The sequence below is a fragment of the Panthera tigris genome, chromosome D1 (genome assembly GCF_018350195.1).
Source record: "Panthera tigris isolate Pti1 chromosome D1, P.tigris_Pti1_mat1.1, whole genome shotgun sequence".
NCBI lineage: Eukaryota > Metazoa > Chordata > Mammalia > Carnivora > Felidae > Panthera > Panthera tigris.
This window is the reverse complement of record NC_056669.1, coordinates 97,687,647-97,713,060: the sequence shown is the minus strand read 5'-3', so window position 1 is coordinate 97,713,060 and position 25,414 is coordinate 97,687,647. Positions and strand designations below refer to the sequence as shown.

Here is a 25,414-nt window from a genome sequence, read left to right as displayed (position 1 = left end):
CCCTCTTCTGGTCAGTGACAGCCCCAGAATGAAATGCAGTTACAGGGCATTTATGGGAACTTGCTGATCCCATCCTGGCATCCACATCCAGAAAGTACCTTAGAACTTGCCAAGGAAAAAATGTCCTGTCAGCACTAACTCAATTTCCCATTTTTCAAAGACAAAAAGAAATGCTTTTGCTAGGGAAAGAGACAGTAGAATTAACCTCTGTGGCCACCACTGCTCCTCGAGCTAATAGCTTGGATCCCCAGCCACGGCTGCCTTTTCCCTTAGGCCCCAGTGTGTTTTCTTGTTGAAGAATGTGCCAGCTGCCTCCAGTGCCAGCTCTTAGCCTTGGCTTAGGGTTCCCGAGAGAGAAGCGCAGCTCACAGCTGTGTGCACAAGCATGAGGAAGTCGTCCATGGGCACAGTTTAACTTCTTCCATCCAGTCTCTTTTGAACACTTACTTTATGGATGATACTGTGTTAGGCACCATGAATCCAAAGGTGTTGCAGAGAGAATCCGATTCAGAGATGAAGCCATCATCTCTCCCTTCAAAAAGCAAGTCCAGGGGCAACTGGGTGGCTCAGTCTGCTGGGCGTCCAACTTTGGCTCAGGTCACAGTCTCATGGTTCTTGGGTTTGAGCCCCACATTGGACTCTGTGCTGATAGCTCGGAGCCTGCCTGGGATTCTCTGTCTCAGTCTCTCTCGCTCTTAAAATTTAAAAAAAAAAAAAAAAAAAAAAAGTCCAGAAAGGAAACAAACACGAAAGTACTTCTCCCATAGCAGAGGAGCGACATGTGACTAGGTTTCAGAAACTGCCTTAAGTCTGAAGCACCTGTAAGCAGCCTGGGAGCCCTTTTATTCAGCCACACATTCACGTGACAAATAGACACCAAGTGCAAAGCCGTGCATTAGACACTGGACCCAAAGATAAATAAAACTTACTCTGAGACCTTCAGGGAGTTGGAGACCAGAAGGGAGATGCCACAGCCACAGATAACTCACACAGAGAAGAGTGGGACACTGCGAGGGCTCAGGGAGAGAGCCGGTGGGGCGGTATTTACACTGACCTTGACATCCACAGTGTGTCCCTGGTGTACATGAGCAGGGGATTGGAAGGCACACAGAAGTGCCTAGTTGGGTTTGGTGTGGTCATTGGTGCAGGAAGAGGGGATAGTCTGGGAAGTGGCTCGGACCTGACCAGAGGGCCCTTAAATGTAATGCTAAGGCATCCTGACAACTTTGAGGGCTTTTGTTGCTGCTGGGTCTTAAACAGATTATGGACTTAACCAGAACTCAGTGAATCCGAGATTAATTAGAATGGTAATAGCAGCGTGGAGTCTGGGTGGAAAGGGGAGAGATCAGCAAGATCAGGGAATACAGCCACAGTCATGGTGAGAGGTGGCCAAGACCAGAGCCATGGGTGCAGTGGGAAAGGGCAGGCGGGGCTGGGCTCCCTGAGGGCCTGGCTGTGGCACCTCCATTAGGGCGCCAACGCAGCCCTGTCCTGCCCCTGGAAGTGAGCTACATGAGAAGAGCTGATAGTTCACCAGGCACAGAGCCCAGCACAATGAGTTCCAGTGCCAGCGGGCCTTGGGCCAGCCCACTGCACATCCCAGACCCAGCTGGGGAGGCCCTCAGTGCACAGAGTTCTTGGAAAGCAGTGGGGGTGGCAGTGAGCACAAGGAGGTCCCCAGGGGGCCTCGCCAGGCAGCTCTTTTGGCTCACAGGGTGGTAGCTCTGCTGGCACTGAGCCCCTAGGTTGACCTTTCCTCTTACCCTCTGCCCCCCTGTGGGAAGGCTTCTCCCCCTGAGAGAAGTGCTGAGAACCTTTCAGATCCTTTTCTTCTGCCCTGGGAGTTGGCACTGAGCTGTCTGAGGGGGAAGCTAGGAAGGGCAGCCACCTTGAGGGCCGACGGGTGGCGGGGGCGGGGGGCGGTGGATAAGTAGAGTGGACTGGGAAAAAAAAGCAAGCCGCACATAAGTGAAAACCCAGGCGGAGTCCCCACTGCTTAATGTTGATGAGAATCATCTAAGACCCATAACATGAGACTGCCAAGCACTAACAAGGAGGGAAAGATCTAATGGGGCTTTAGACACCATGAAGCTGTGAAACTGGCTGGAAATGCAGCTCTAACAAGGAAAGCAGAGAAAAGGGACTGGACAGGGAGGGAACAAAAAAAGTCTTACAAAAATAGCTGTTGACAATAAGTACTCAAAAAAGAAAAACCCTCACCATCAGCGCCCCCAAATCTGCAAAATCCCAAAATGGCCAGCAAGTAGCCAAAGGAAATAAATTGATAGTTCAGTAGTGCCAGCCCTAGCAGCCCAGGAGCCTTGATCATAGTTGCCCACAGCCTCAGATCAGCCCACCGAGGGCTGAGCACAGGCGGAGGGAAGGTCCTCAGGACAGAGCCCCACTCACAGACCCCAGGTTAATCACTACAGCCACCACTGACTGAGTGCCCACTGTGTGCCATTATCTCATTTCCTCTGCCCTGTGTAAGCTAGTTGTTTTCATCCCTTTTATAAAGTCTGGAAACTGAAGGAGGTGGATGTTAAGCGACTTGTTCAAGGTCACACAGCTAGTGAGTGCGGGACAGATTTGAGCCTAAGTCTCCTCTGCTCCCACACAAAGGAATGCTCAGGCCTTTGGGGAAGGAACAGAACCTTCTTTCTCTCCCTGGAGATGCGGGCTGAAGCCTCAGGTCTGGGCAGTTGGCGGTCTCCAGGGGAAGACGAGGGTATCAGGCATCCAGCCCAGCCCAAGGAGAATAGTAAATGGGAAACCGCTTGGGAAAGCTGGTGGGGAAAGGAGGAAGAGAGGAGACAGAATACCTTCTAGGGAACAGTTAAAAATCCAGTCTTCCTTGTGGGCTTTTAGAAAGTAAACAAAACACAGAAAAGACAGCAGTTTTGAAATGAAGTAGAGCAGACTGTTTGCTTTTGGGCCATACCCTGTAGTTGCCCTCTCTTTCTACAGACCAGGCAGCATGCCCTGTCCGGGGCTGGGTCTCCCAGGTTACCCAAGACAGGCAGAGGGCAGACAAAGCAAGCCATCTGCATCCACCTCAGTCCCCTTCACTCGTGTGGTAATTAGTCTGCCACTTGTGTCGGAAGGGTCTTCTGGTCCAGCTCTGCTTCTTAACTGGCTGAGTGGCCTTGGCCACCTCATGCCATCCTAAGCCTCAGTTTCCCCACTGGTAAAACAGAAATGGAAATGACGATCATTTGGGGAGTCTTGTCTAGCTTTCAAGTCTCTGATTCTCAGAAGGAGGGAATTAGACTCTTCGCATTTTTGCTTTTGGCAAAGAATCCCCCAGCTCCTACTCACAGTGGCCTGCCTGCCTCAGAGGCCCCGGCCAGCCACGAATTCCCTCTGTCTTGTGTTCCATGCCTTCCAGGTGAGGGCTCGGAGTCTGGTGCGAGCGGGGAAGATGCCCTCAGCAGGATCCAGCGGCTGATGGCAGAAGGGGGCATGACAGCTGTGGTGCAGCGAGAGCAGAGCACCACCATGGCCTCCATGGGCGGCTTCGGCAACAGCATCATCGTCAGCCACCGCATCCACCGTGGCTCCCAGACGGGCGCTGAGCCCGCGGCCGCCCGCGCCTCCTCGCCCCGGCCCTCCGCCTCTCGGGGACTGCTCCCGGAGCCTGGGCAGCTGGCAGAGCGGGGCCTGAGCCCCCGGACAGCCTGCTGGGACCAGCCTGGTGGTGTCCCTGGGCGGGAGCTGCCCCAGCCCACCCTGCCCTCTTCCTCCCCTGTCCCCGCCCCCCTCCCCCTCCCCCTTCCCAGCACTGAAGGACCAGCCCTGCACTGCGACCTGACCAATAACAACCACCTTGCTGATGGCGGTGGTGGCAGCAGGGGGGAAGCCGCAGGCCCCAGCAGGGAGCCACGGAACAGGTAGAGACACACGTGTGTACTGGTGCTTCCCCTCGAACCGCTGAGCAGAAACCGGACCTCACAGCTGACTCGGAACTGTACACGCGGAAGAGCTGCGGGCTGCATCAGGGAACAGGAGCAAGAGGGTGGGGGGTCGAGAGGAAGTCAGAGTCAGTGGGCATGAGGCAGTCGAATGGGCAAGGCTTGCCTCAGGGGACTAGAACCTTCCAGGATCTGGAGCCCAGGGGAGCCATGCTGCTGTGCTACGTGTGAATGGAGGAGGAAGTGGCTATCCCTGCCATGAACCCCCCCCTTTCTCTTAGAAACATGGCTTAAGAGACTCGCCCCTGGGCAGAGAGCCTTAGAAGGGTGAACCGTCTTCCAGATCTGGGCCAAACCATCCTGGACAGTGGCCAGTGGGGCACCTTTGCCCTGACTACCTGTTGCATGGGCAGAGCCACTAGGAGCCCAAGAGCAGGAGGAGCAGCCTGGCCCCCAGGAACCACCTCCATCTCTGAGCCTTCCAGAGCTTCAGCCTCTCGTATCATCTTATCCCCTAGAGACCACAGTTAGGGTCAGGCCAGGCTCCCAGATTCCTGAGGACAGGGACTTCCTGCACTTACTGATGGGGGACAACCATGGAGTGAAGGGAGGGGGGCAGCCTGCTTGCCTCATAGAGGATGGAGTCAAGGGATGGTGGGCAGGTCCTCACTCAGGAGTGGGGGGTGTAGGCTGGCCGGCCCCCAGGGCTTGTCCACCAGGCTCCTCTCCCCCGGCCCCCAGGCCCTCAGAGCAGCACCTGTGGGTGGCAGTATTAGCTGAGCCTAGGCCAAAGCCAGCCCAAGGCTGGGGGAGGGGATGAGACTCCAGGTCAGAATGTGAGGTCTCGGTCTGTGATTTAAGGTGTTGCATGTGGAATCTTGAACTGTACGTGTAGTTTCTAGTGGAGAAATCAAGGCTCTGATTATTTTGTTTTTAGTATGAAAATGTGATTTCTTTTCTGTTTGTAACTCATCATAGAAACATTGTGGTGGGAGGAGAGGGGATAGTCTGACTGCTAATGAGGGAAACACCAAAGATCTACATCATTAAAGTGATGACATGGCCCTCACCAGGCTCTTCTCTGTTTGTTTCCATGGAGGATGGAGGAGGGGGTGGTGATTGGTAGGGGGCAGGGTCATTGAACCAAGCTGGGCCCAGGTTCTCTCAGGCACTGTTTCTGGGGCTGCTGTCCTACGTGGGGAGCCCCATCTGTCCCCTCAGAAGAAGCTGGCTTCATACTACGTCTCTGTACCGCCACCCCCTGCTTGCCCCAGGTCTGCTAACGATTAGGGCAGCCTTAACAGTGACAGGTGGGTATGTAGGAATGACAGAAGGTCACTGTTGATTGCTTCCTACCCAGGACTGTGGGTCTGGAATGAAGATGTGACTGGCCAAAAAGCCGGGTCCCCTCTAGTCTCCAGAAACCACCCATAATGGGTGTCTGGGCTGGCCAGGAAGGGAGCTTGGTCTTGTCTACAGGCATCCCTCAAAATGCCATTTGCTAGAAAGTAGGGGAAAGATATTTGCCCCACTCTTTTACAGAAGCGTACAGGAAAAACAGAGCCACCCCAGGGATTTTTGCCAGCAACAGCTATTTCTTGACTATCTCCTGTGTGCCTCTGTCCCAGATGCTATGGGGCATGTAGAATTACAGATTCTATCCCAACAGGGACAAAACCAAAAGATCAAATGGTTGAGCAAGTAATACAAAACAGTGTGAAAATGTGAAGAGTTATTACATAGTCACAAACACTGGAATTTTCTAGCAAATTGTAAGAGTGGACTCTGGACTAAAAGACACATCAGCTAGCTGTGTGACCTTGGGCAAGCCTTTTCTTTGCTTCGCTTTCCTCCCTTGTAGTAGGATACAGGGCTTGTATTATGTAACCTCTTAAAGTTACTTGCAGCTCTATAATTTCGAGTCATTTGAGGTCAGAGAGCACTGGAGTGGTTAGGACCAGGCTTCCTTGAAGAGGTGGGGATATGAGTTACTGAAGGATGGAAGAAGAGCACCGCACTGCAATCCCTGCACTCTACCCACATATTCCCCCCCCCCCAACCCCACCCCCCAGTGAGAGGAAGAATTCCTTGTTTTGACAGTAGGGACTATGAATTTGTTTAGTGTAAACCATGCGCCAAGGATTCTTACTTTGATTCTCATCACAAAAGCCCTCTGAGATGAGTACTGGTGTTACCCCCAGACCACACATCTAACTGATGGAGCCAGGACTTAAACCCAGAGGGGAACCCTACTTTGTTATTTTGGAAAACAGGGTATGAAGAAGCCTTGTGGATGAGGTGATCCAAATTTGGTCCTGTCTGCCTTGCGTCTGCCCTGTCTGGCCAAGGATGAACCCAGCAGCTACCTCTCAGAGGCTCCTACAACCTTTCCGTCTCCACATCAACCCCTTTCCTTGGAAAGCCCTTGCCTGGTGGATAGAATCCTCTACTAGTAGTAAAGCCTCTGGGCCCCTTCTCGTAACAAGTTGGGTCAGCAGGGCAGAGCTTGGCAATCCCATCTAGAGACAAGGAATTAGGTTCAGAGAAGTTCTATGGACCCAAGTTGTCTGTGGAGCCAATTGGGCCCAAGGGCCCAGGACGAAATTAGGTCCCTTGGCTCTCCACAGTCCTACTGTCGGTTCTGAATTGGAGGGGTCAACCCCACCCAATGGTAAGGATTTCAGGGAAATGGAAGCAGCTTTGCCTGATACAGTTTCTTTGGAACTCAAGGCAACGGTTGGAGACATCTCTGGTTTCTGTGGCTTTCCGTCCTTGGCCTGGCTTGTTTCCCTTGTTTAACTTTTTAAGTATCTGGCCTCCCCAACCCCTCCATTCCACACACACACAACACTACCACCTTCCTAGGAGCGCTACCCTGTCCTGGACCCTAGGAGAGATATGACAAAGTGGAACAAAGGCAGGACTGTCATCTGATTGTCCTAGGAACTAACTGAGCCTGTTTCCTCACCTGTGAAGTGGGGGCAAGAACAATAGCTTCTTTGGACATTGGTTATGAGGCTCATGGGAGACCAGATCATTCATGTAACGGACGATGGCTTCTCACTCTTACCTAGACAGCCAACTCCAGCTGCCCTGGGGAGCACTGGTCTGGACCTTCACCTCCTCATTCAGCATGGAGAACACACCAAAAGCCCCGCAGCGCTGGCTCTTGCCCCAGTTCCTACCCCTTCTCTGGCAGCTCCTGCCGCCTCTCCTCCCACTGCCTTACCTGCCTCTGCAGTCCCCCTCACAGCACCCCCACCCTGTCCTGGAGAAAGGCGGGGGGGGGGGGGGGGGGGGGGCGGGACCTATGTTGTTTTTCCAGGGCAAGGAGTCAGCGGTCTGAAGGTTAACCGGGTGTTTGTGCTCAAAGAGTTTGGGGGTGACAGGCCTCAGGGCCTAGGCGTGGGGAGACGAATCCAACCCTGGCTGGCCCCAGGAAGGGCCATCTCCGATGGAGGCGGAAACGCCGGTGTCGCGTCGGTCGGGCGGAGCTCTCCGAGGTGCTGAAGCCACCGACTCAGTCCCGCGGGCGCCTCAGCCACAGACTCCCAGGCCCTCCCGCTTCGCGCAGGCAAGGCCCCTAATCCTCAGGCTCCGGCCACTGAGGTTCGCGGAGACCTTAAGAGACCGGCAGCTCGCCCTCTGGGGTCTCGTTCCGGGCTCCGCCCCAGGTGACCTTGGGCAATCAGCTTTCCCTCACAGGCATCAGTGAACTCGCCCACCAGGCCGCGGCTGAATGGGTTCGCGTCCCATCCTAGGGCTGGAGGGAGGATGCGCACCCCTTCTCCGGCCTGGAGTTCGGGAGCGGGGAGCCAGGCGGTGGGGGTGGGGGGCCAAGCGGGCATTGTGCGCGATGGGCGGGCTTCTTTCTCCCTGGCGGACTGTTGCCTGTCTTCTCTCCAGCTCCTTCCCAGGCCCCGACGGCCCCTCTTCTCTGGCTGCCCGGCGGCCAACATGCTGCCCTGAGACTGGAAACTGCCGGCCCTCGGCTCTCCGCCCCGACGGAACCGTGACGGCTGAGCCGACCCCACCCACCCGTAACCTCTCGTTGGGGTCAAACACTCGCGCCTCCGAGGTCCCACTGTGAGCGGAGACCCGTAGGGAGTGAGGTCCGGGCTGGGCGCAAGACCACCTCCGGGGCCCGGGTGTTTGGTCAGAGCGGAGGCGGAGAGCGCAGCCAGACGGGGCTGCCAGCTCCCTCCCCACCCCGCGAGGGGGCGCCGCGTCCCCATGACAACGCGGACACCCCACCCTCCCCCCATCTCTGCCTCCCGGGAGGGCAGCGCCCCCCGCTAAGCCGTACTGTTGACCGTGGGCGGTGCCCCACCGTGCCCGAGCTGGGAGCTGCCGGCCGGTTCCAGTGAGGGGCGCGCGTAGCTGGGGTCCCCGACGCCCCGGGTGGTGCCCCCCGAGCGTCGCAGTTGGGTGGCCGGTCCGGGGCGGGCGGCGCGGCCCCACCAGGATTGGCTGCTTCCCCGTGACATCACGCGGCTCGGGGAAAAGTGCGAGCGTGAGCGCGAGTCGAAGCCACAGCGCCGGGAGCTGCGGGCGGAGCAGGGGCCGCCCCTTGGCACCCCGTCCCCGCCCCCGGCCCGGCCGTGCGCCCCGCCCGCTGGCCCACGGGCCGCCCGCTGGTCCTGCCGTCTGTCAGGTGCGAGGGGACCGGGGCGGAGGTGTCTGGTAAGTGACTCCGCGGCGGAGCGGGGGCGGGGGGACACGGTTGCGAGAGAAGGACGCGGGGCTCTCGGACCCTCTGAGGCTCCCCGGAGGCGAGTCCCACTGGGACGTGTCCCCAGGCTCCTTTGGAGGCGAGAGCGGTGCTGGGAGCTGCACAGGGCCGGTGGGTGAGGGGCCCCGCTGGAAGAAAGACCCAGAGTCTCGGAAGCTTCTCCAGGTGCGCCTCTGGGAAGGAATGGACATTCAGGAGGTCGGGGGAGGGGGTGCCCGCCCACAGCCCTCAAGGCACCTGGAGCAGCCGTCGGGGGCGGGACCCCGCACTCCAGCCCTCCCACTGGCAGCTCTGGAGGGCGCCGGGCGCTGGAGCCCTAAGGAGCCTTTTTCCCGCCCGTCTCCCCGCCCCCCACCCCCGGAGCTGCCAGCCCACTCCGGTCCACGAAGTCCTCCATCCGCGACCTTGAACCCCGACGGAAACACCCCTACCCTCTCCCGGTGCCCCTCCCCCACTCCAGGACTACTCCCTGCGGTTGCCCAGGCTCCGAGCCCGGGAGAGCCAGAGCCAAGCCCCAGGCCCAGTGGCGGAAGTGTCAGCGCAATGTCGATTCCAAATTTCCTGAGCTCCTTCTCCCTCCTGTGAACTCTTGAATCTCTTCTCCCGCCCCAAGGACGGATTCAGGGGCCACAGCCTTCCCAGAGCCCTACAGTGAATGCCTAAGAACCAAGGACCCACACCCCAACCCCCTCCCCACGTCGTCCAGAGCACGCGCTCCGTTCTCGTCCGGAAAAGGGGGGGGGGGTGCTCCAGAACCCGGGAAAGCATGGTGCCCACGCCCAGAGGCTGCAAGAACTGCGTGCTAGGGCTTTGGGGGGAGGGCGGGGCACCAGAGAGCCAGGGCCCCATCGACCAGGACGGAGACCTGGAGGAGCCTCTGGAGGAGCCTCTAGATGAGCCCAAATAATACCCTCCAGGTCTTCCCAGGCCCAGGGCTTGAGAAATCAGGTGCCCACTCAAGATGCTGGGGCCAGACAGTGCCTCTCTGGTGGGGTCTGGTATGGGAGCGTTAGAATATTACACTCAACTGACCCAAGCCCTGTCTGGGCCTCCGCGTTTTGGGGTGCTGCTGGTACACTCTCGCGGGCGGACTGGGCACCCTTTGGGCATAATGCTCCGCGGGCAGGCTGAGCTGAGCCTGGTGTCCTGTAAGGCTAGTGGGGCGACTCAAGCAGCGGCCCCTCGACAGAAGTCAGTCACAGGCTGGGACGCCACCCACACCGCAGCGTTGGGACCGGGGACACCACTGGGTGCCAGCTAAGGCAATGCCCCAAGGTCAGGATACCGTTGCAGCCCAGATTGTAGTCTAACCTTGCTGTCCTGGCCACGACCCTTCCCCACCCACGAGCGGAGCACGATCCAGACACTGGCTCTTGACTTGATCTTCTCTGCGCTGAGACAGCCAAAGTCTGAGCTGAGTCTCCTGGCAGGGGCTTTTGGACGGAGTCAGGTCACCTACTGTGGACCCTGCCTTTGCTCCTGTACACAAACTCACAGGGACAGGGCACACTCGAATCGTGTGCATCCCCCAGGCCACAGCACTCCGGGACCGCACACGCATGCACAAGCACGTGTCCACATGGCACGGGCCTGCTCACGCGCACACGGGCACACTGGTATCCAGGCGTGGCCGAGCGCGCACACACGCACATGCAGCTACTAGCTTCTACTCGCGCTCCCCAGTAATCACACACAAACAGAACTCGCACTCGCCTTCCCGCCCACATGTTCCTCGGCGGGGGCCGAGTGTAAGTCGGGCGCCCTTAACTTTTCCACCACTGAACCCGCGTGGAGTCGAGGGCAGCTCCCAGGCGGGGCTTGGCGGGGGAGGGGGTAAAGGGGTGGGGAGAACCGCGTCGTTCCCCTGGGAGGCCCTGCCCTGGAGCCTCCTCTGTGCTCGCGGTCGCGTTGGAGTTGGGGGCGGCGGCGAAGAGCGGCCGCCCTCCCGGAGTCCGGAGCTGGTACCCAGGGCTCGACATTGCCATCTAGTGGTGTGCACAGCCCTGGGCAGCGTCTCCCTCCTCCCCACATCTCGGGCGGGCCTGGATCACAGAGAAACGCCCCCAGAGAGAGTTGCTGTCTGAATGCCTCCGGGAGACCCCCCCAGAAAGATGGTGGTGTGGGGGGCGGGAGACACCATGCCTCACCTTTTCTGGGCTGGCAGCTTCCCCAAGAGGACCCAGAGCGGAACTAAACCACCTGCCACCTCCTTGGAGACAAGATGTCCCGGAAGGAGACAAGAAAGAGGTCTCTTCTCTTCTGGGAAAGCCAAGTAGGGGGGCCGGCAAGGAGTGGGAGGGGATCCTTAGTTCTTTGGTTTTGAACAGTGGAGAGTAGAGGCAGGAAATCAACCTGAGGCGGGTTGAGGTTGAGAAGGTGGCTCCTGGGTTCTAATCCTGCCCCTGCCCCTACTTACACACTGGATGACTTTGGGCCAGCTAATTAACATTGTCCTCATCTGTAAAAAGATACTTACATCAGTGAGATGGGGATACTATTAGTACCTGCCTTATCAGGCTTCTGCAAGGATTAAACCAGATAATCTATATAAAACACTCAGAGGGGTTCCTGACTCATAGTTAACACTCAATAAACCAAGGCTATTATGTTTTTCATATTTGGCACCTCCAACCCTGTTCCCATCTCGCTGGCCTGCGTCCTGGCCTGGGGAGGTGAAAGCAAGGCTCTCCTTGGAGCTGGCGGACCATTGCCCACCCTGCACCTGCCTGCATGTGCCTGGGGAGGGCAGCCTCTCCATGCCGGCGGCCCCAGCTCCGAGGGCGACACCCGGAATCTCTCCAAGCTGAAAGGAGCTGTCAGAGACCCCAGGGAGGGTGGTGTTCAGTCTTTGCCCTTGACTCGTTTGTGACCTTGGAGATGGCCACACCCCTCTTTGAGCCTTTCCTCCTGGGAACCAAGGGTTTGGACAGGTGAGCATGAAATGCCAGGCTAGGAGGCTGGGGCTGTGTGTCTGCAGTGGTGAATGAGGGGGGTCGAGGCCAGGCTTGGGTGGGGGGAGTCACCCTGACACCTGCCTTCAGCCTGTGGCACATTTTCATGCTGGAGATGGAAAGTCTAGTTGCTGATCCCCACAGCTGCTTGGGCGGGGTCCCAGGACCCAGTCGTCTCTATATAGTGAATGAGCGAGAGAAGGGCAGGAGGGTGAGGTGGCTTGTCTAAGGCCACACAGCTACACCCTGCTGGCCTTGGAGCCTGGGCTGCAGCGGGACTGCTCCTTGCTCCACACACCCCGCCTCTCTCTCTCTCTCTCTCTCTTCCTCTCTCACACGCGGACGCTGTGTATACGACAGTGCTCAGGGCTGGCGGGGCTGGGAGGGGGCCCGTGTGCGTGTGTGTAATGGTGTGCATGTTGGCGGGTGTGAAGGAGGCTGGGCTGAACGGCTGCCCTGGCACGGCGCGCCGGGCGTGGGCCCCTCTCACGTGTATGGGAGAGGAAGGCGGGGGAGAGATGAAGAGGAACCTGGGTGGGAGGGGGCGCAGGCCGTGTGCTGGGGGGGGGGGGGGCACTGGTGTGCTGGTGGGCCCGGCGGCAGGGTCGGGGTCGGGTGGGGGGGGGCTCTGGCTGCGACAGACTCCCCTGCAGCACTGCCCCTCTTCCCCCTGAGACGCTCTGGGTTCCCTTCGGGCTTCCTTTGGGTTCTTGGTCGGGGTGAGGGCTGGCCCTGGCCCCTTGGAAGCCATGTGTGCCTTTGCTTGGCTGGCAGGCCCTCTAGGCTTCTAGGCTTCTGATTCCTCACGTCCTCAGCTCCCACCACTCCTGCTGGCTGTGGACAGTCCCTAACTCCCCTGCACTGAGGCTCCCCCCCCCCCCCCCGCACTGGGGCTGGGAGGGAGGGCTGGTGGGGGGATGTCTCAATGGCATGTGCCTCCCGAGCCTCGCTACATGGCACTCTCCTCCTCATCCTTGAGGCTTCCCTCTCCGTGCCCGCTCTGGTCATCCCAGAAGCCCTCCCCGAGGTGGGACTACTGCCTCTTCTGGCTCTCTGGGCCTCCTTCTGCCAGAATCCTTAGCTCTGGGACAGCAACACGTCAAGGATTTTGTGGAACCTTGGTCAGGTTATTTAACATCTCCGTGCCTCAGTTTCCCCATCTGTAAGTAGTGAAAAATCAAGGATTCTACCTCACAGATTTGTCGTGAGGAAGAAATAAATTAATATTTATAAAAAGCACAGAAAGTTCCGGACACTTAGACAGTTAAGTATTAGCTGCTAATATGTATCCTTGCCTTTGTCCTCAGTACCTTCTGTAAGGATTGAGAACAGGTCCCCTGGTGACGTTTGGTTACAGAACGAGGAGGTAAACGAACACTTCCGGCCGGAGCCACATGCTGACCTCTGGGACCACTCAAGCCGTCCCCATTGCTTCTGTGGGCCCTGCACACACTGGCCTGTCTGTGCCCCACACGTGCCTCAGGACCTTTGCTCTGGCCATTGGCCCTGAGTAAGCCACCTCCGCAGCTCTTCACATGGCTGTCTCCTCGCCACTGTCCGGATATCACCTCCTTGGAGAGGCCTTCACTGATCACCCAGCAAGGCAGCATCCCTCTCTGTCCTCTGACTCCCTCACTCTACTGTTGCCCTGCCTTGTTTTCGTTCTAGCACTTTTTTTGTCGCTCACGTGTCTGTGTGTCTGCCCTGATCAGGCTGTAAGCTCCGTGAGAGTGGGGGCCGCGGGTGTCTCATTCACGTCCGTAACTCCTGCACCGAGAACAGTGCTTGCACAGAGTAGGCACTCAGTAAGAGATGAACGAAGGGATGGGTCAGAGTTCTCTAAGGTTCTGCGCGATGATGTCCCTCTGTCACCTTGAGTTACCTCTGCAATCCAATTCTACAGCTCATCCTTTTCTCTCTCTCTCCTTCCTTCTCCAGACACCGCCCGCCCACTACCGCTAACCAAAATGGCGAACTTCACACCAGTCAACGGCAGCTCGGGCAACCAGTCTGTACGCTTGGTCACATCGACCCACAACCGCTACGAGACGGTGGAGATGATATTCATCGCCACGGTGACAGGCTCGTTGAGCCTGGTGACTGTCGTGGGCAACATCCTGGTGATGCTGTCTATCAAGGTCAACAGGCAGCTGCAGACGGTCAACAACTACTTCCTCTTCAGCCTCGCGTGTGCCGATCTCATCATAGGCGCTTTCTCCATGAACCTCTACACCGTGTACATCATCAAGGGCTACTGGCCTCTGGGCGCCGTGGTCTGTGACTTATGGCTGGCCCTGGACTACGTGGTGAGCAACGCCTCTGTCATGAACCTTCTCATCATCAGCTTCGACCGGTACTTCTGCGTCACCAAGCCCCTCACCTACCCGGCCCGGCGCACCACCAAGATGGCGGGCCTCATGATCGCCGCCGCCTGGGTCCTGTCCTTCGTGCTCTGGGCACCTGCCATCTTGTTCTGGCAGTTTGTGGTGGGCAAGCGGACCGTGCCAGACAACCAGTGCTTCATCCAGTTCCTGTCCAACCCAGCAGTGACCTTCGGCACAGCCATCGCTGCCTTCTACCTGCCCGTGGTCATCATGACGGTGCTCTACATTCACATCTCCCTGGCCAGTCGCAGCCGGGTTCACAAGCACCGGCCCGAGGGCCCTAAGGAGAAGAAGGCCAAGACTCTGGCCTTCCTCAAGAGCCCCCTGATGAAGCAGAGCATCAAGAAACCCCCACCGGGGGAAGCCGCTCAAGAGGAGCTGCGCAACGGCAAGCTAGAGGAGGCGCCCCCACCGGTTCTGCCACCGCCGCCGCGCCCGATGGCCGACAAGGACACTTCCAACGAGTCCAGCTCCGGCAGTGCCACGCAGAACACCAAGGAACGACCACCCACAGAGCTGTCCACCACAGAGGCCACCGCGCCTGCCATGCCCGCCCCTCCCCTACAGCCGCGGGCCCTCAACCCGGCCTCCAAATGGTCCAAGATCCAGATTGTGACAAAGCAGACGGGCAACGAATGCGTGACAGCCATCGAGATCGTTCCCGCCACACCAGCTGGCATGCGTCCGGCGGCCAACGTGGCCCGCAAGTTCGCCAGCATTGCCCGCAACCAGGTGCGCAAGAAGCGGCAGATGGCGGCCCGGGAGCGCAAGGTGACACGGACCATCTTCGCCATCCTGCTGGCCTTCATTCTCACCTGGACGCCCTACAACGTCATGGTCCTGGTGAACACCTTCTGCCAGAGCTGCATTCCCGACACGGTGTGGTCCATCGGCTACTGGCTCTGCTACGTCAACAGCACCATCAACCCTGCCTGCTATGCCCTCTGCAATGCCACCTTTAAAAAGACCTTCAGGCACCTGCTGCTGTGCCAGTATCGGAACATCGGCACTGCCAGGTAGGCAGGCAAGGGTGCCCCAGAAGGTGCTGGTGGTCACGTGTGTGTGCTGAGCCATGTGGTCTCTCCCGTGGCTGTCAGGGAGAGATTTGGAAGCATCTCTCCGTGTTCACGTTCGCTGAAGAGAACTGAGGTCCCCAAGACCCCGTGAGGCTCAGGAAGAATCTCTGGCAGGATTCAGAGAGACCAGATCTCTGCTCAGGCTGAGGAGGGTCAGCCCCAGAAGCGTCTGAACCAAGACTGCCTGGCCCACCTCTGTTGCCCTGCCTCAGGGAGCTGGGAGGCACTGGCCTCCTGGGGCACCTGCCCCACTGTGACCAACCAGCATGGCTGAAATAATGACATCTGGAGGGAAGTAAAAGCCCAGGATCCCCCTTGGGAGGAGCAAAGGAGCCACTGCTTTGGAAAGGAGGCTTGGGAAGGGAGTGGAAGGCTGGGGTCCCCCATTGTGCCGTAGTTGGTGCTTTCTCCCTGCTGCACCCCGCATGTAGGCTCAGCCCCTCCTCCCGGGTCCCGTTCCAGGGGCAGAGCTCTCCCCTTGCTGCAGCTGTTCAGCCAGGCTCTGGGTGGGTGGGCTCTCAGGGCCCCTTGCCACATGCCCCTCGCAGCCCTGCACGTTCAGGATGGGGTAGCTGGGAGGTCAGGGGTGCACACTCAGGAACCGAGATCTGGCTTCCTGAGGTCCCATGCTGAGCAGAGAGGCCCAACGGATTCTGAAGAGTTCTCCCAGCAGGCTTCTGCAGTGAGGGAGGCCTGGGTCACAGGCGAGAATGGGGGCGGACTTGACGGTCACAGGCTTCAGTGACAGCGAGGGCCGGGCCGTACCAAAAGGCCTTTGGTTGAGTGTGGCTGAGATGGGGAGTGTCAGTTCTAGGGAATCTTCCAGGTTCCCTCCCAGTCCTGGTGTGGCCCCTGGAAAGACCAGACTGAAAGGCTCAGGTGACTTGATGGGGGTCCCCTTTCAGGAGTCAGTAGGGGCCCTGGGAGAAATTTTCATAACCGTTCTGCTTTTCCCATGAGCTCTGGGGAGCATTCACCACCAAGCCCCCCGGCCCCTAAAAGCCACAGTTCCCACAGCCTTCCCTTTCCTTCACCAGTTCCCGCCCCAACAAATTACCACAGCAAACTCCCTGGGAAGGGGCTTTTATATATTAAAAGAAAAGCTTTTATTGGGGGGAAAAAAACACAACGGTTTATTTGTTTCTTAGTAATGGCATCTTTGTGGGGAAGGACAAAAGGGGGTACCGGGAATCACATCCCTCTGGGGCAGGAGGCTCAAGTGGTCCACAGTCCCTTGTTCCTCCCCATTTGGGACACTTGGGGGTGGAGAAGTGAAAGGGAAGAAGCAGGGTATGATTGATAAAGCTAATGAGTAGACAAAAGGCACTGGTAGGTTCGATCTTGGCCCCGTGGGAGGGAGGGCACGGGCCCCGGGCTCCTTGGCATCCAGACCCGGCCGCTAGTCCTTTCCCTTCCCTTTCTTGGCTGTAAAACAAGTGAGAAATAATGCGTTAGAGGAGTCCCGGTGACCGGGAGAGACCCCCTGCACATACATCAGGGAGAAAATTCTGCCCCCTAGTGGCTCTGGATCAGCTGACCTGGTGGCCAGGGGGACAGTGCAGCCATATTGATGCTGGACCTGCCCCACACCAACTTATACTTTCACTGGGGTTCAGAAAACCTTCAGGCTCTTGGTCCCAGCCGCCCTCAGTCTCGGCCTCCTCACCTAAGATGTGGGCTGATTCACCTCTGCCCTGATGGCCTCTCTAGGCTGCTGTGAATCAGGAAGGAGCTAAGGGATAGCACAAGTGTGGGCTGTGAAGTCCTTTCAATACTGGAAAGGACCCAAGCTGACCCAATGCTCCCTCTGGCTGGAGAGATGACAAAGGCAAGTCCTACCAGGTCAGTCAACTTCCCTGAACCCTAAGCAAAATGCTCCAACACCACAGAGCGGGTTTGTGCTTCCACTTGGGCCAGAAGATTTAATAACCCCTGAGTACCTTCCGCGGCCCCCCCTCGGTATGTGCCCCCTAAGCTATCTCTACAGACAGGGAAACCAAGTGCAGAGATGTCAAGAAGTCCTTCTCCAAAGTCCAAAACTTCAGGCTTAACCGTTCCCTTTCACAGGTGGTGCAGCACCCCCCCCCCGCCCCCTGCTATGACCCCGCAACCCTCTCCCACTTCCCTGACCTTTGGCCTTGGCTTTGGTCTTGGGGGTGCAAGGCTTGGTCACGCGGATGGTCTCCTGGCACTGGGCATTGTACCGCGCCTTCTTCAGGGTGCCTTGGCGGGCCTTCGTGCCTGTGCCCCCATCACACGCTCCCCAGCTCTCAAACTTGTACTTGCAGTCGGCTGGCGGGAGAGTGCCCAGGATCAGCGGGGCGGCCCAGTGGCTGGAGGCCACAGACCTGCCCAGGTTTCAGTGAGGCCGTGCCCCCCTTTTCCTGCCCTCCGCCTGCGCCCCGCCTCACCTCCAAACTCCTTCTTCCAGTTGCAGGGCACCCTGCACCGGACGCGCTGGGTCTGGGCCCCACAGGTACCCTCGCGGAAACCCACGCCGCAGTCCTTGCTGCTGGGGGTGCAGGGCCCCCAGGTCCACTCCGCGCACTCGTTCCCCGGGCCGCCCTTCTTCACTTTGTCTAAGACACACGGGGAACGGAGCTCAGGACCTCGCGGCACGAGAGACTCACTCAGGGGCCGTTTCCTGGGGTCCTGGCCTCGGAACCCCGGCGGCCAGGCCAGAGGTCGCCAGCCTCGCTGGCCCGTCTCCAGCCCTCCTTCAATCCCCCACACCCCGTATCACCTTTCTTTTTGGCCACCGCGGTGGTGAGCGCCAGCAGGGTGAGGAGGGCGAGGAGGAGGAAGCCTCGGTGCTGCATCCTGGGGGTGGGGGTGGGGGGAGAGGTCGGGTCAGAGTCCCCCCGCCTGCCCCCTTCCCCACGTGGGGCCGCACGCGCGCACCTCCCACCCCCGTCCCCACAGTCCAGGCCTTCGGGCCGGGGCGGCGGCAGGATTCTGGGGCCGGCCCCTCGCCGCTAGCCGGGGCGCACAGCCGGAGGCGTCTCCCTGGGGAGGGCCTGGAGCCCAGGACGCAGCTCAGACCCCCACCCTGCCTCCGGCCCCCAGGGCGGCTGGGGCCCAGCGGGCGAGGGGCCGAGGCCGCCGCCGCACGCCCGCCGGGACCCCGCGCGCTCACTCGCTCGCTGCCCGCGGTGCTGCGCTCCCTCCCGCGCCGGGCCCGTCCCGCTCCGGCCGCCGCGGCCCCTTTTGTCTCCAGAACCGGTCTGAGCCGGTCACATGGGCCCCCGCCCCCTCCCCGCCCCCCCCCACCGAGGAAGGACCCGCCCCGCCCCCTCCCCTCAAACCCGCGCCGCCCCCAGACCCCGGCGTCCCCGCCTCCGCTCCCGCCCCGCGCGTCCCGGGCGCTTCTACCCCGGCTTCCCGCCGCGGGTCCCCGCACCACCCCCCGCTCGCCCCGCCCGGGCCGTCCGCGCTCAGACGACGGACTCTGCCGGTCCCCCGTCTTCTGAGCCCGGGGTCTCCCGGCCCCAAGCTTCTGCCCTGCCTCGGCACCCCTGGCCCCTGCCCGAGCCCCAGGTTCCCGCCCCCGCCCCCTCCCCGGGGCCGTCCTCTTTCCCCGCTGGACGTCTGCCTCTCCTCCCGGGGAGGGGAGACTGGGAGGATGCAGACTGGGAGGGAGCTGGTAACCCCGGGGTTGTGACGGGTTCCGGCGCTCGGCGAGGGGCCCGCGTTCCAGCCTATGTGCGGCTCAGTCCCCCGATGACTAACCCCGTCGAGGACCGGCCCTTTGCGCCCCCTTAGCTGCTGGGGAAGGAGCGCAAGCCCCCACCTAGGGTCGCTCCTTAAGTGAGCAGGGAGATGCCCCGCTCAGTGTTAGGGGAGCCTGGGGACACTGAGCCCCCGAGAAGGCGCTCGGACGCAGGGGACGCCGTGCCTTTCCAGGAGCGCAGGTTTTCGGGGGCGGGAACTGGGGGGGGGGGGAGTTGTTGGAGGAGGAGCCCGCAGGCTGGATTTGGTAAGGCTAGGGAGCTGACGAGAGCCGTCTGAGAAGTTCCAGATGCAGCCACGGCGGCAGCTGCAAATGCCCACCCCTTCCGACCTTGGGGGATCACCTCACCCGATCCCCTAAAGAGTAAATGCGACTGAGGCCTGGGGGAAGGAGCTTGCCCAAGGCCATAGGGCAAAGGGGCCAAAGAATACAGGCCTCACCCCCGCCCCACCTCTCTTTCACTTTCATTGTTATCGTCCCTGCGGGAAGCGGGAAGCGAGAGGAAATCAGCTCCTCCCCCCGGCCCCGCAGAGCTAGGCAGCCAGGCAGAGGTCAGGTCTCGGCCAGGTCCTGGCACGCCCCCCTCCCCAAAGGGGTCTGGGTCCAGGGTGTCCAGTCCCCCTCCACCAGACCCCACTGCTTCTGGAAGACCTTCCCAGCCAAAAAAAAAAAAAAAAAAAAAGAGCAGAAAGGAAAAAAATCCACTTTACTGAGTCACACCCAGCTGTAAACATGTCACCACGAGAGCCCCACTCCAACCCCCAGGCCACACAGTCGGGCATCGATGAAATGACTGAGTACATAGGGAGGGTCACCGGGGGTAGGTGCCAAGCAGGGCAGCGGGCAGGCAAATGCAGCAGGCTGTTTCTGGAAGGAAGCCCTGGGAAGGGTGGAGTCGGGGCAGGAGAGAGGGCCCAAGCTGCCAGGAGGCTCAGGGTGGGGCCCCTAAAGGAGCAGGTGGCTTAGGAAGCCTCTTCCTGAAGGCTCCCTGATAGGGCCTCAAGCCCCTCTGCCCTCCCCCTCTACTCCTAAACCCCACGAGGGCACCTGCTGCGGTGAGGGCGAGGGCTGCCCTGAAGTGGTCCAGCCCCGTCCCCCAAAGGCCTGCCCAGCCCAGTCCAGTTTCCTGTTCCCCCGTAGGCCCCGGGTCGGGCTGGGGCCTCAGGGGGACAGGTGAGATCCCCCAGCTCCTCAGAGTCCAACCCTCGTCCGGGGCGGGCAGCTCCTCAGGGGGCAGCACGGGGCTCCTTCCCTGGGGCATGGGTCCCCCCGTGGTAGTCCGACTGGAATGTGGCAGTGAGGTGGGCGATGAGGGGGCTCGTCCTCAGGCTGGCCCTGTCCCTCCTCGCTGCCCTGGTGTCAGCCTCACAGCTACACAGCCGTCTCTTGGTCCTCCCGCTGGATCATCTGGTAGTGCTGCCGGTTCTCTAGGTAAGCGGCGAGCTCGGTGTCCTGAGCCTTCTCGGCCCGCTGCCGGGGGGTGTCACCCTGGATGAGGGGGTTGCCGCCATCAGTTCAGGGACCTGTTGACCCCACCCCCCCACCCCAGGCTTGGGAGAAGGCAGGGAACCTTCCCTCCGGGCTGCCAGTGGGGGAGGGAAAAGCCTCAAAGGCCAGGCAGTCATCCACCCCCCTACCCTCCGCTGGCCCAGGTTTCTCAGGATCCGGACTATGCTGGCTGAAGGACAGCTTCGGGTCCCGAGCGGCGGCCCTCCCCTGTGGCTCCCCACTTACAAGGGCCCGAGTTTGGGAAAGGGTTGGTTTGTGCTGGTGTGGACTTCCTGCTAGTCTGCTCACCTGCTGGTCTGTCTTCATGAGAGAGGCCCCAGCCTCCACGATGTAGTGGCAGATGGTACGCTGGCCCAAGGCCGCTGCCTGGTGCAGACAGGTCTCCCCACTGCGGAAACAGGGGCTGGCTGTGGACCCCCATCCTGTTCTCAGGGCCCTCTCGTCTGTCTCCAGAGGGCTATTAGAGCACGAAGCTCAGAGCTGTGGGGCAAGGGCAGGACAGAGGTGGCCTGGAAGGGTTTATGGGCTCTGACCATGAACCGAGTGGGAAGGGCTAGATGAAGACAGGGCAGGTTCCAGAGCAACCAAGGTCTCCCGATGCCCAGATACTCACTTCTCCTCCACAGCATCAAGGATCTCTGGGGGCGCTAGAGAAGAGGGGAGGGGGAGGTCAGAGAGGCCTGACGCCCTTCCCTCCTCCCGCTGCGGCCCCCGGCCCCGGGGCCCCCAGTGGCTCAGCTCACCGTGGTCCAGCAGGTAGCGGACCACTTCCTTGCTGCCCGTGCTGACCGCATGGTGCAGGAGCGTGCGGCTCTGCTCGTCCCGGTGCATGAGGTCACCCCCAGCTCGGTGCAGCTCCTGGAGCTGAGGGCAGGAGGCAGAGAGCAGGGCTGGGGCTCCTCAGGGCTACCCCCCTGCCAGCCACTGAAACGCCCCATCTCATACAGGCCGCAGGCCTGACACTACTGTGCTCACACATCATCCCTCTGGGGGTCTTTCTGGAGCGTAGGGGAGAGACACTGGGCTTCTCACACCCCAGGGACCCATGAACTCCCCAGGACCACTGATGGCCAAGCCCTGGAGCCTGCGGTTCCTCTAAGACTTGCTCCTTTCTGAGCACCGGGGACAGGCAGGCTGTGCCAGGAAGCCCCTACGAAGGGACACCGGGAGCGGGACAGGGACGGGAACAAGGTGGAATGGGACAATCACCATGGAGATTCTGCAGCGGGCCAGTGGCTGGCTCCCAAACAGGCCAACCCTTGGCCCCACCCCGAGGACCCACCCCACATGGCACAGAAGGGAGAAGCCGAGCCCCTCGCTAGTACCTTACAGAAGTTGTTCCTCTTGGCGGCCTCAATCAGCTCTTCACCTGCACGGAACACCTGCCTGTTACACTCTGGGGCCGGAGGCCCCGGCTCGTGTCGGTGCACGAACGTGCTGTGGGGAGGGCGGGCCTGCCGGGGCACGTGTGCTGAGGGCTCGGCTGTGGTCCGTGTGACCGTGCGGACCTTGCCGGTTGTGGGAGGATGTGTGTGGGCTCCACCCCACCTGGGGCCAGGGAGAAGGGAGAGCCCTCACCTTTGGGGGGTGCCACATCCCCTGGCAGTGACCTGCAAGCAGAGCGGGGTGAGATGTGAGCCGGCGACGGCACAGGCCCAGCTGGTCCCCCTCCCCGCCCCAAGGTGCTCCCTGCGTTCCTTCAACAGTTTATTGTTGCCTACATGGCAGGTGCTGTTCTGGGTGCTGGTGATACAGCCGTGAGCAAGACCGAGAGCTCGCTCGCAGGGAGCTTACATTCCAGTCAGGGAGACGAACAAGTCAACAAATATATAAGGTGTTCTGAGAGTGGGAAGCGCTGAGGAACAGAGACAGCGCGGTGTGATCGCACAGCAACTTCAGCTGGGGTTCCTGGGAAGACTCCTCTGAGGAGGAAACTCCCAAGCTGCGGTCTGAGTGGAGGGGGCAGCTCGATGAGGAACGGGGAAAGTGTCTGAGGCAGGAAGGACAAGTGCAGAGGAAGGCAAACTTGAGGCCCGGACAACCTGGGCAGGGCACTGTGCTGGGCAGCGGGGATGGAGGGTGGGTGGGTGGAGGGGTGAGGTTGGAGTGCTCGGATGTTGGGGGATGGGGAACAGGACTCACAGACAAGTGGGGGGGGGTGGGGGGAGGCGGGGAACCCAGTGCAGCAGGATGGTCAGTGACGCCACTTTCCTGGGGTCAAGGGACTGGTCAGCTGGGTGTGGCCAGGTTCGGTTCTCTGCCAATGACTCAGCCTGTGGGGACCCAGCAGCTAGCTTGACATTGGACATGTGTCTGGTGTTGAAGGCGGGACTTCAGGAGCTTCTGGCTTGTGGGTGGGGTTTAGAGCCAGGGGGGCTGGAGGAGCGGCAGGACTCACCGGAGTGTGGGTGAGCAGGGGGAGGTGGGAAGAGGGGAAGTGGGGGTTGGGAGGTCAGGCCGGGCCGATGCCCCCAGAAGCTCAGGGTCCAGAATATAAATCTCATCCTGTGCGATCTCAGTCACATAGTTGAGGTGTTCCTGTGGGTGGGGAGGTCAGGGACCAAGGGTCAGGATCTTCCAGGGCCGCCGATGGTGGGGGTGCAGGGGCAAGGCCAACGGACCTGGAGAAGCCTCTGCTAGGAGCATGAACGCGAGCAGGCACAAGCCGGGTGAGGGGCCTTCCCAGCCCCTTCCCACTGTTGAGCCTTTACCCAGGCTGCCCAGCCTCTGGGCAGAAGTGCCTTAGCATCTGTGTCTCACTGGGCGGCATCTGTGTTCCCAGGCCCTCGCACCCACCCAGCAAGACTTTTCTGGGAATGCCAGCTCCCTTCACTGTTGGCGGCGTGCGTGCCAGTCTGGAGGGCAGGGCCATGCCCTGTCTGCGGCCCGAGCAGGTGTGCGGGCGCGACACAGTATGAGGACTAGGGGGTGGGGAGCCCATCTGTGGAAGTGTGGGCCAACAGGAGAGGGCCCTCGGGTGGCTCGGAGCCAGCGATGGATGGAGGGCCGCGAGTGCTCACCTGGGCCCGGTCGATCCTGTAGAAGCGGCTGGCAGTGGTGGCTGTGGGGAAGGCAGAGAGCCGGCTGAGGGGACAGGAGGCCCTTGTCCAGGCCCAGATTTTCTGCTGCCCCACCAGGAGCCCTGAGGGAGGGGGCAGGACACAGCCCGGGACTGCCAGGAGCTGGTCCTTCAGGGCCACTCACCGTCCAGGAAGCACCACTTGGGGGACAGTTTCTGGCAGGTGGGGGACTTGGCTCCAGCACCTTCGTGCTCCTGCTGAGAGAGGCGGAGGCCGGGAGTTGGGAGAGAAAGGAAACTGCAGCAGCTGGGCACAAGCGGGACGGGCTCCTGACCCCCTCCCTCACCTGCTGGAGCCTCTCGATGTGCGCCCGGCAGAGCTCTAGGTCGCTGTCTCCTGGGACCACCACGGTGCCCAGTGGCACGGCTGGGGGACAGAGCAGGCCGTCAGCAGCTGGCCGTATCCTCCTGCCTCCCCGCCCCACCCCGGCCTCGGCAGCTCCGTGCCCCCAACTGTCACTCACAGGCCTCCTTGAGCTGCTCCTTATCGTAATGCAGGGCCTCGTAGTCATGCATGCTGACTCTGCTCACCTGGATCCGCAGCTGCTCAGGCACGGGCTGCTGGCTGAGGCACGGGGCAGAGGGTGGGAAGAGGGCACATGGCAAGGATCCTCGGCCAACCACTGAGGGGCAGACTGAGGGGCCCTGCCCAGCTTCCCTGGGGCAGAGGGACTGGAGGCCCCCTTTCCGGCTGGGGAAACCAAGGCTCAAGAGAGGGGCAGAGTCTGGCCTTGGGTCCGGGGCAGGTGGCCGGGAGGGGGACGTACTCGCTATGCAGGGGGGCGGCACTCCGCCGCTTGGCCTTCTGCACCATGGTGGCCTGGTTGCGCAGGGCGATGCGAATACGAGAGGCCGCGAGTTTGCAGGGCTCGCCATCCACCTGCACCGGGATGGCCTTAGACGTGGTGAGCACCACCTCGCGGCACTGTGTCAGCCGCTCACCGTGCCCGCCCACCTGCAGCGCTGCCTGTGGGCGCAAAAGGCTCAGGTCAGGCGCCAGGGCAGGGGCAGTGGGGCCCCCAGCTCTGTTCCCCCCAGGGATGCTCTGGCCAGGGAACACAATGACAGTGACCCCCCAGACAGAGAGCAGAGAGGGAGGACAATACCCCAGTCAGAGAGCTGAGGGAAGAGTGAGACCCTGCTGGGGGAAGGGAGGGAGGGAAGGGGAGACCCCAGCCAGGGAGATGAGCATGAATTCTCCTATCTCAGCCAGTGAAAGGAAGTTCGGTAATCGCCCCCCTTCCATCTTGGAACAGTATTCTTGGTCACTGTGGGGACAGAGCCAGGGGCAAAGCAGAGCCGGGGCTCCAGACAGGTCCCTTGCTGGCCCACTCACCAGGGACGTCATGGTAAAGCCAATGACCTCGAGGTAGCCATCATCATGCCGCTGGGGCTCAAAGTCGTGGTGCTCCCCAGGGTGGCCCCAGGGCATGGTGCCTGCGCAGTACCTGGAGGGGAAGGCAACACATGGGCCTTCAGAGGACAGTCCTGCAGGATGGAGACAGCTGGGCCCACACAGAGCCCTCCCCTCCTCACCTGGGAATATTCAGGAAAACAATGCACTGGGGCTTCAGGTCCTGGATCTTGGGGGTCAGGTCGGTTCCATCACACTGGAGGCAGAAACAGGGGAGGGTGTAAGCTATACAGCCGTGCCAAGGCAGCCTCCCTCTCTGCTGGGCCCACCCACTCTGCCTGCCAGCTTGGTCCATTTACCACCACTCGGATGTGCTTGGCCAAGTCCTTAGAGCTGCCCATCAGGAAGTCAGAGAAGGCTGTCTGTGGGAGACAGAGGGCATCACCATCTGGTAACAGAGACTTTCCCTTACCACTGCCCAGAAGGAGTCCTGTGGCCTAGCAGACACAGGTGGGCAGGGGGCTTAGGTGGCAGAATAGTGGGCATGGTGGGGGCTATTGCTGGCAGACCCCAGACTCACCCCGGCGTAGAACATCTTATTTCGAAAGCGGCTGTTGAATTTCTCTGGGTTGGCCTCTGGGTGGCGATAAGAAACAGGGGACAGTCAGTCATTCTGAACTTGCTGGGG

At 60.5% G+C, this 25,414-nt stretch overlaps 4 protein-coding genes across 16 annotated transcripts in view; 2 read left to right on the top strand and 2 right to left on the bottom strand.

Annotated features, from left to right (window-relative positions):
• Positions 1 to 4,980, top strand: part of AMBRA1 (autophagy and beclin 1 regulator 1) — a 177,745-nt gene extending 172,765 nt beyond the window's left edge. For all 8 annotated transcript variants that reach the window (XM_042959017.1, XM_042959019.1, XM_042959016.1 and 5 more), the window contains one exon: positions 3,389 to 4,980. In XM_042959017.1, coding sequence (XP_042814951.1) covers positions 3,389 to 3,894 — 506 coding nt within the window. In that variant the 3' untranslated portion in view covers positions 3,895 to 4,980. The remainder of the gene's footprint in view (positions 1 to 3,388) is intronic.
• A 3,520-nt stretch (positions 4,981 to 8,500) lies between these two features.
• Positions 8,501 to 16,031, top strand: CHRM4 (cholinergic receptor muscarinic 4). Its single transcript, XM_042957466.1, has 2 exons — positions 8,501 to 8,594; positions 13,533 to 16,031. The coding sequence occupies exon 2, from the start codon at positions 13,562 to 13,564 to the stop codon at positions 14,996 to 14,998; it is 1,437 nt and encodes a 478-aa protein (XP_042813400.1). The 5' UTR covers positions 8,501 to 8,594; positions 13,533 to 13,561; the 3' UTR covers positions 14,999 to 16,031.
• A 108-nt stretch (positions 16,032 to 16,139) lies between these two features.
• MDK (midkine) lies at positions 16,140 to 18,281 on the bottom strand. Its single transcript, XM_042957467.1, has 5 exons — positions 18,191 to 18,281; positions 17,798 to 17,874; positions 17,466 to 17,633; positions 17,185 to 17,346; positions 16,140 to 16,479 (listed from the first exon to the last, which is right to left on the bottom strand). Exons 2-5 carry the CDS (start codon positions 17,871 to 17,873, stop codon positions 16,454 to 16,456), a joined length of 432 nt encoding a protein of 143 aa, XP_042813401.1. The 5' UTR covers position 17,874; positions 18,191 to 18,281; the 3' UTR covers positions 16,140 to 16,453.
• A 1,190-nt stretch (positions 18,282 to 19,471) lies between these two features.
• Positions 19,472 to 25,414, bottom strand: part of DGKZ (diacylglycerol kinase zeta) — a 33,652-nt gene continuing 27,709 nt past the window's right edge. For 5 of the 6 annotated variants that reach the window (XM_042957465.1, XM_042957461.1, XM_042957462.1 and 2 more), the window contains 16 exons: positions 25,307 to 25,362; positions 25,086 to 25,148; positions 24,909 to 24,982; positions 24,709 to 24,820; positions 24,140 to 24,339; positions 23,837 to 23,937; positions 23,660 to 23,739; positions 23,498 to 23,567; positions 23,314 to 23,354; positions 22,692 to 22,831; positions 21,872 to 21,903; positions 21,619 to 21,662; positions 21,037 to 21,157; positions 20,907 to 20,940; positions 20,582 to 20,681; positions 19,472 to 20,272 (listed from right to left, as the gene is read on the bottom strand). In XM_042957465.1, coding sequence (XP_042813399.1) covers positions 20,156 to 20,272; positions 20,582 to 20,681; positions 20,907 to 20,940; positions 21,037 to 21,157; positions 21,619 to 21,662; positions 21,872 to 21,903; positions 22,692 to 22,831; positions 23,314 to 23,354; positions 23,498 to 23,567; positions 23,660 to 23,739; positions 23,837 to 23,937; positions 24,140 to 24,339; positions 24,709 to 24,820; positions 24,909 to 24,982; positions 25,086 to 25,148; positions 25,307 to 25,362 — 1,385 coding nt within the window. In that variant the 3' untranslated portion in view covers positions 19,472 to 20,155. Of the gene's footprint in view, positions 20,273 to 20,581; positions 20,682 to 20,906; positions 20,941 to 21,036; positions 21,158 to 21,618; positions 21,663 to 21,871; positions 21,904 to 22,691; positions 22,832 to 23,313; positions 23,355 to 23,497; positions 23,571 to 23,659; positions 23,740 to 23,836; positions 23,938 to 24,139; positions 24,340 to 24,708; positions 24,821 to 24,908; positions 24,983 to 25,085; positions 25,149 to 25,306; positions 25,363 to 25,414 lie in introns of all 6 variants that reach the window. The other variant, XM_042957459.1, reaches the window with a different exon arrangement.

Coding starts and splice junctions, on each gene's coding strand:
- CHRM4 (XM_042957466.1), top strand. CDS start 13,562: ATGGCGAACTTCACACCAGTCAACGGCAGCTCGGGCAACCAGTCTGTA.
- MDK (XM_042957467.1), bottom strand. CDS start 17,873: ATGCAGCACCGAGGCTTCCTCCTCCTCGCCCTCCTCACCCTGCTGGCG. Junction 17,634..17,797: donor CGCGGTGGCCAAAAAGAAAG/GTGATACGGGGT, acceptor CGTGTGTCTTAG/ACAAAGTGAAGAAGGGCGGC. Junction 16,480..17,184: donor GACCAAAGCCAAGGCCAAAG/GTCAGGGAAGTG, acceptor CTTGTTTTACAG/CCAAGAAAGGGAAGGGAAAG.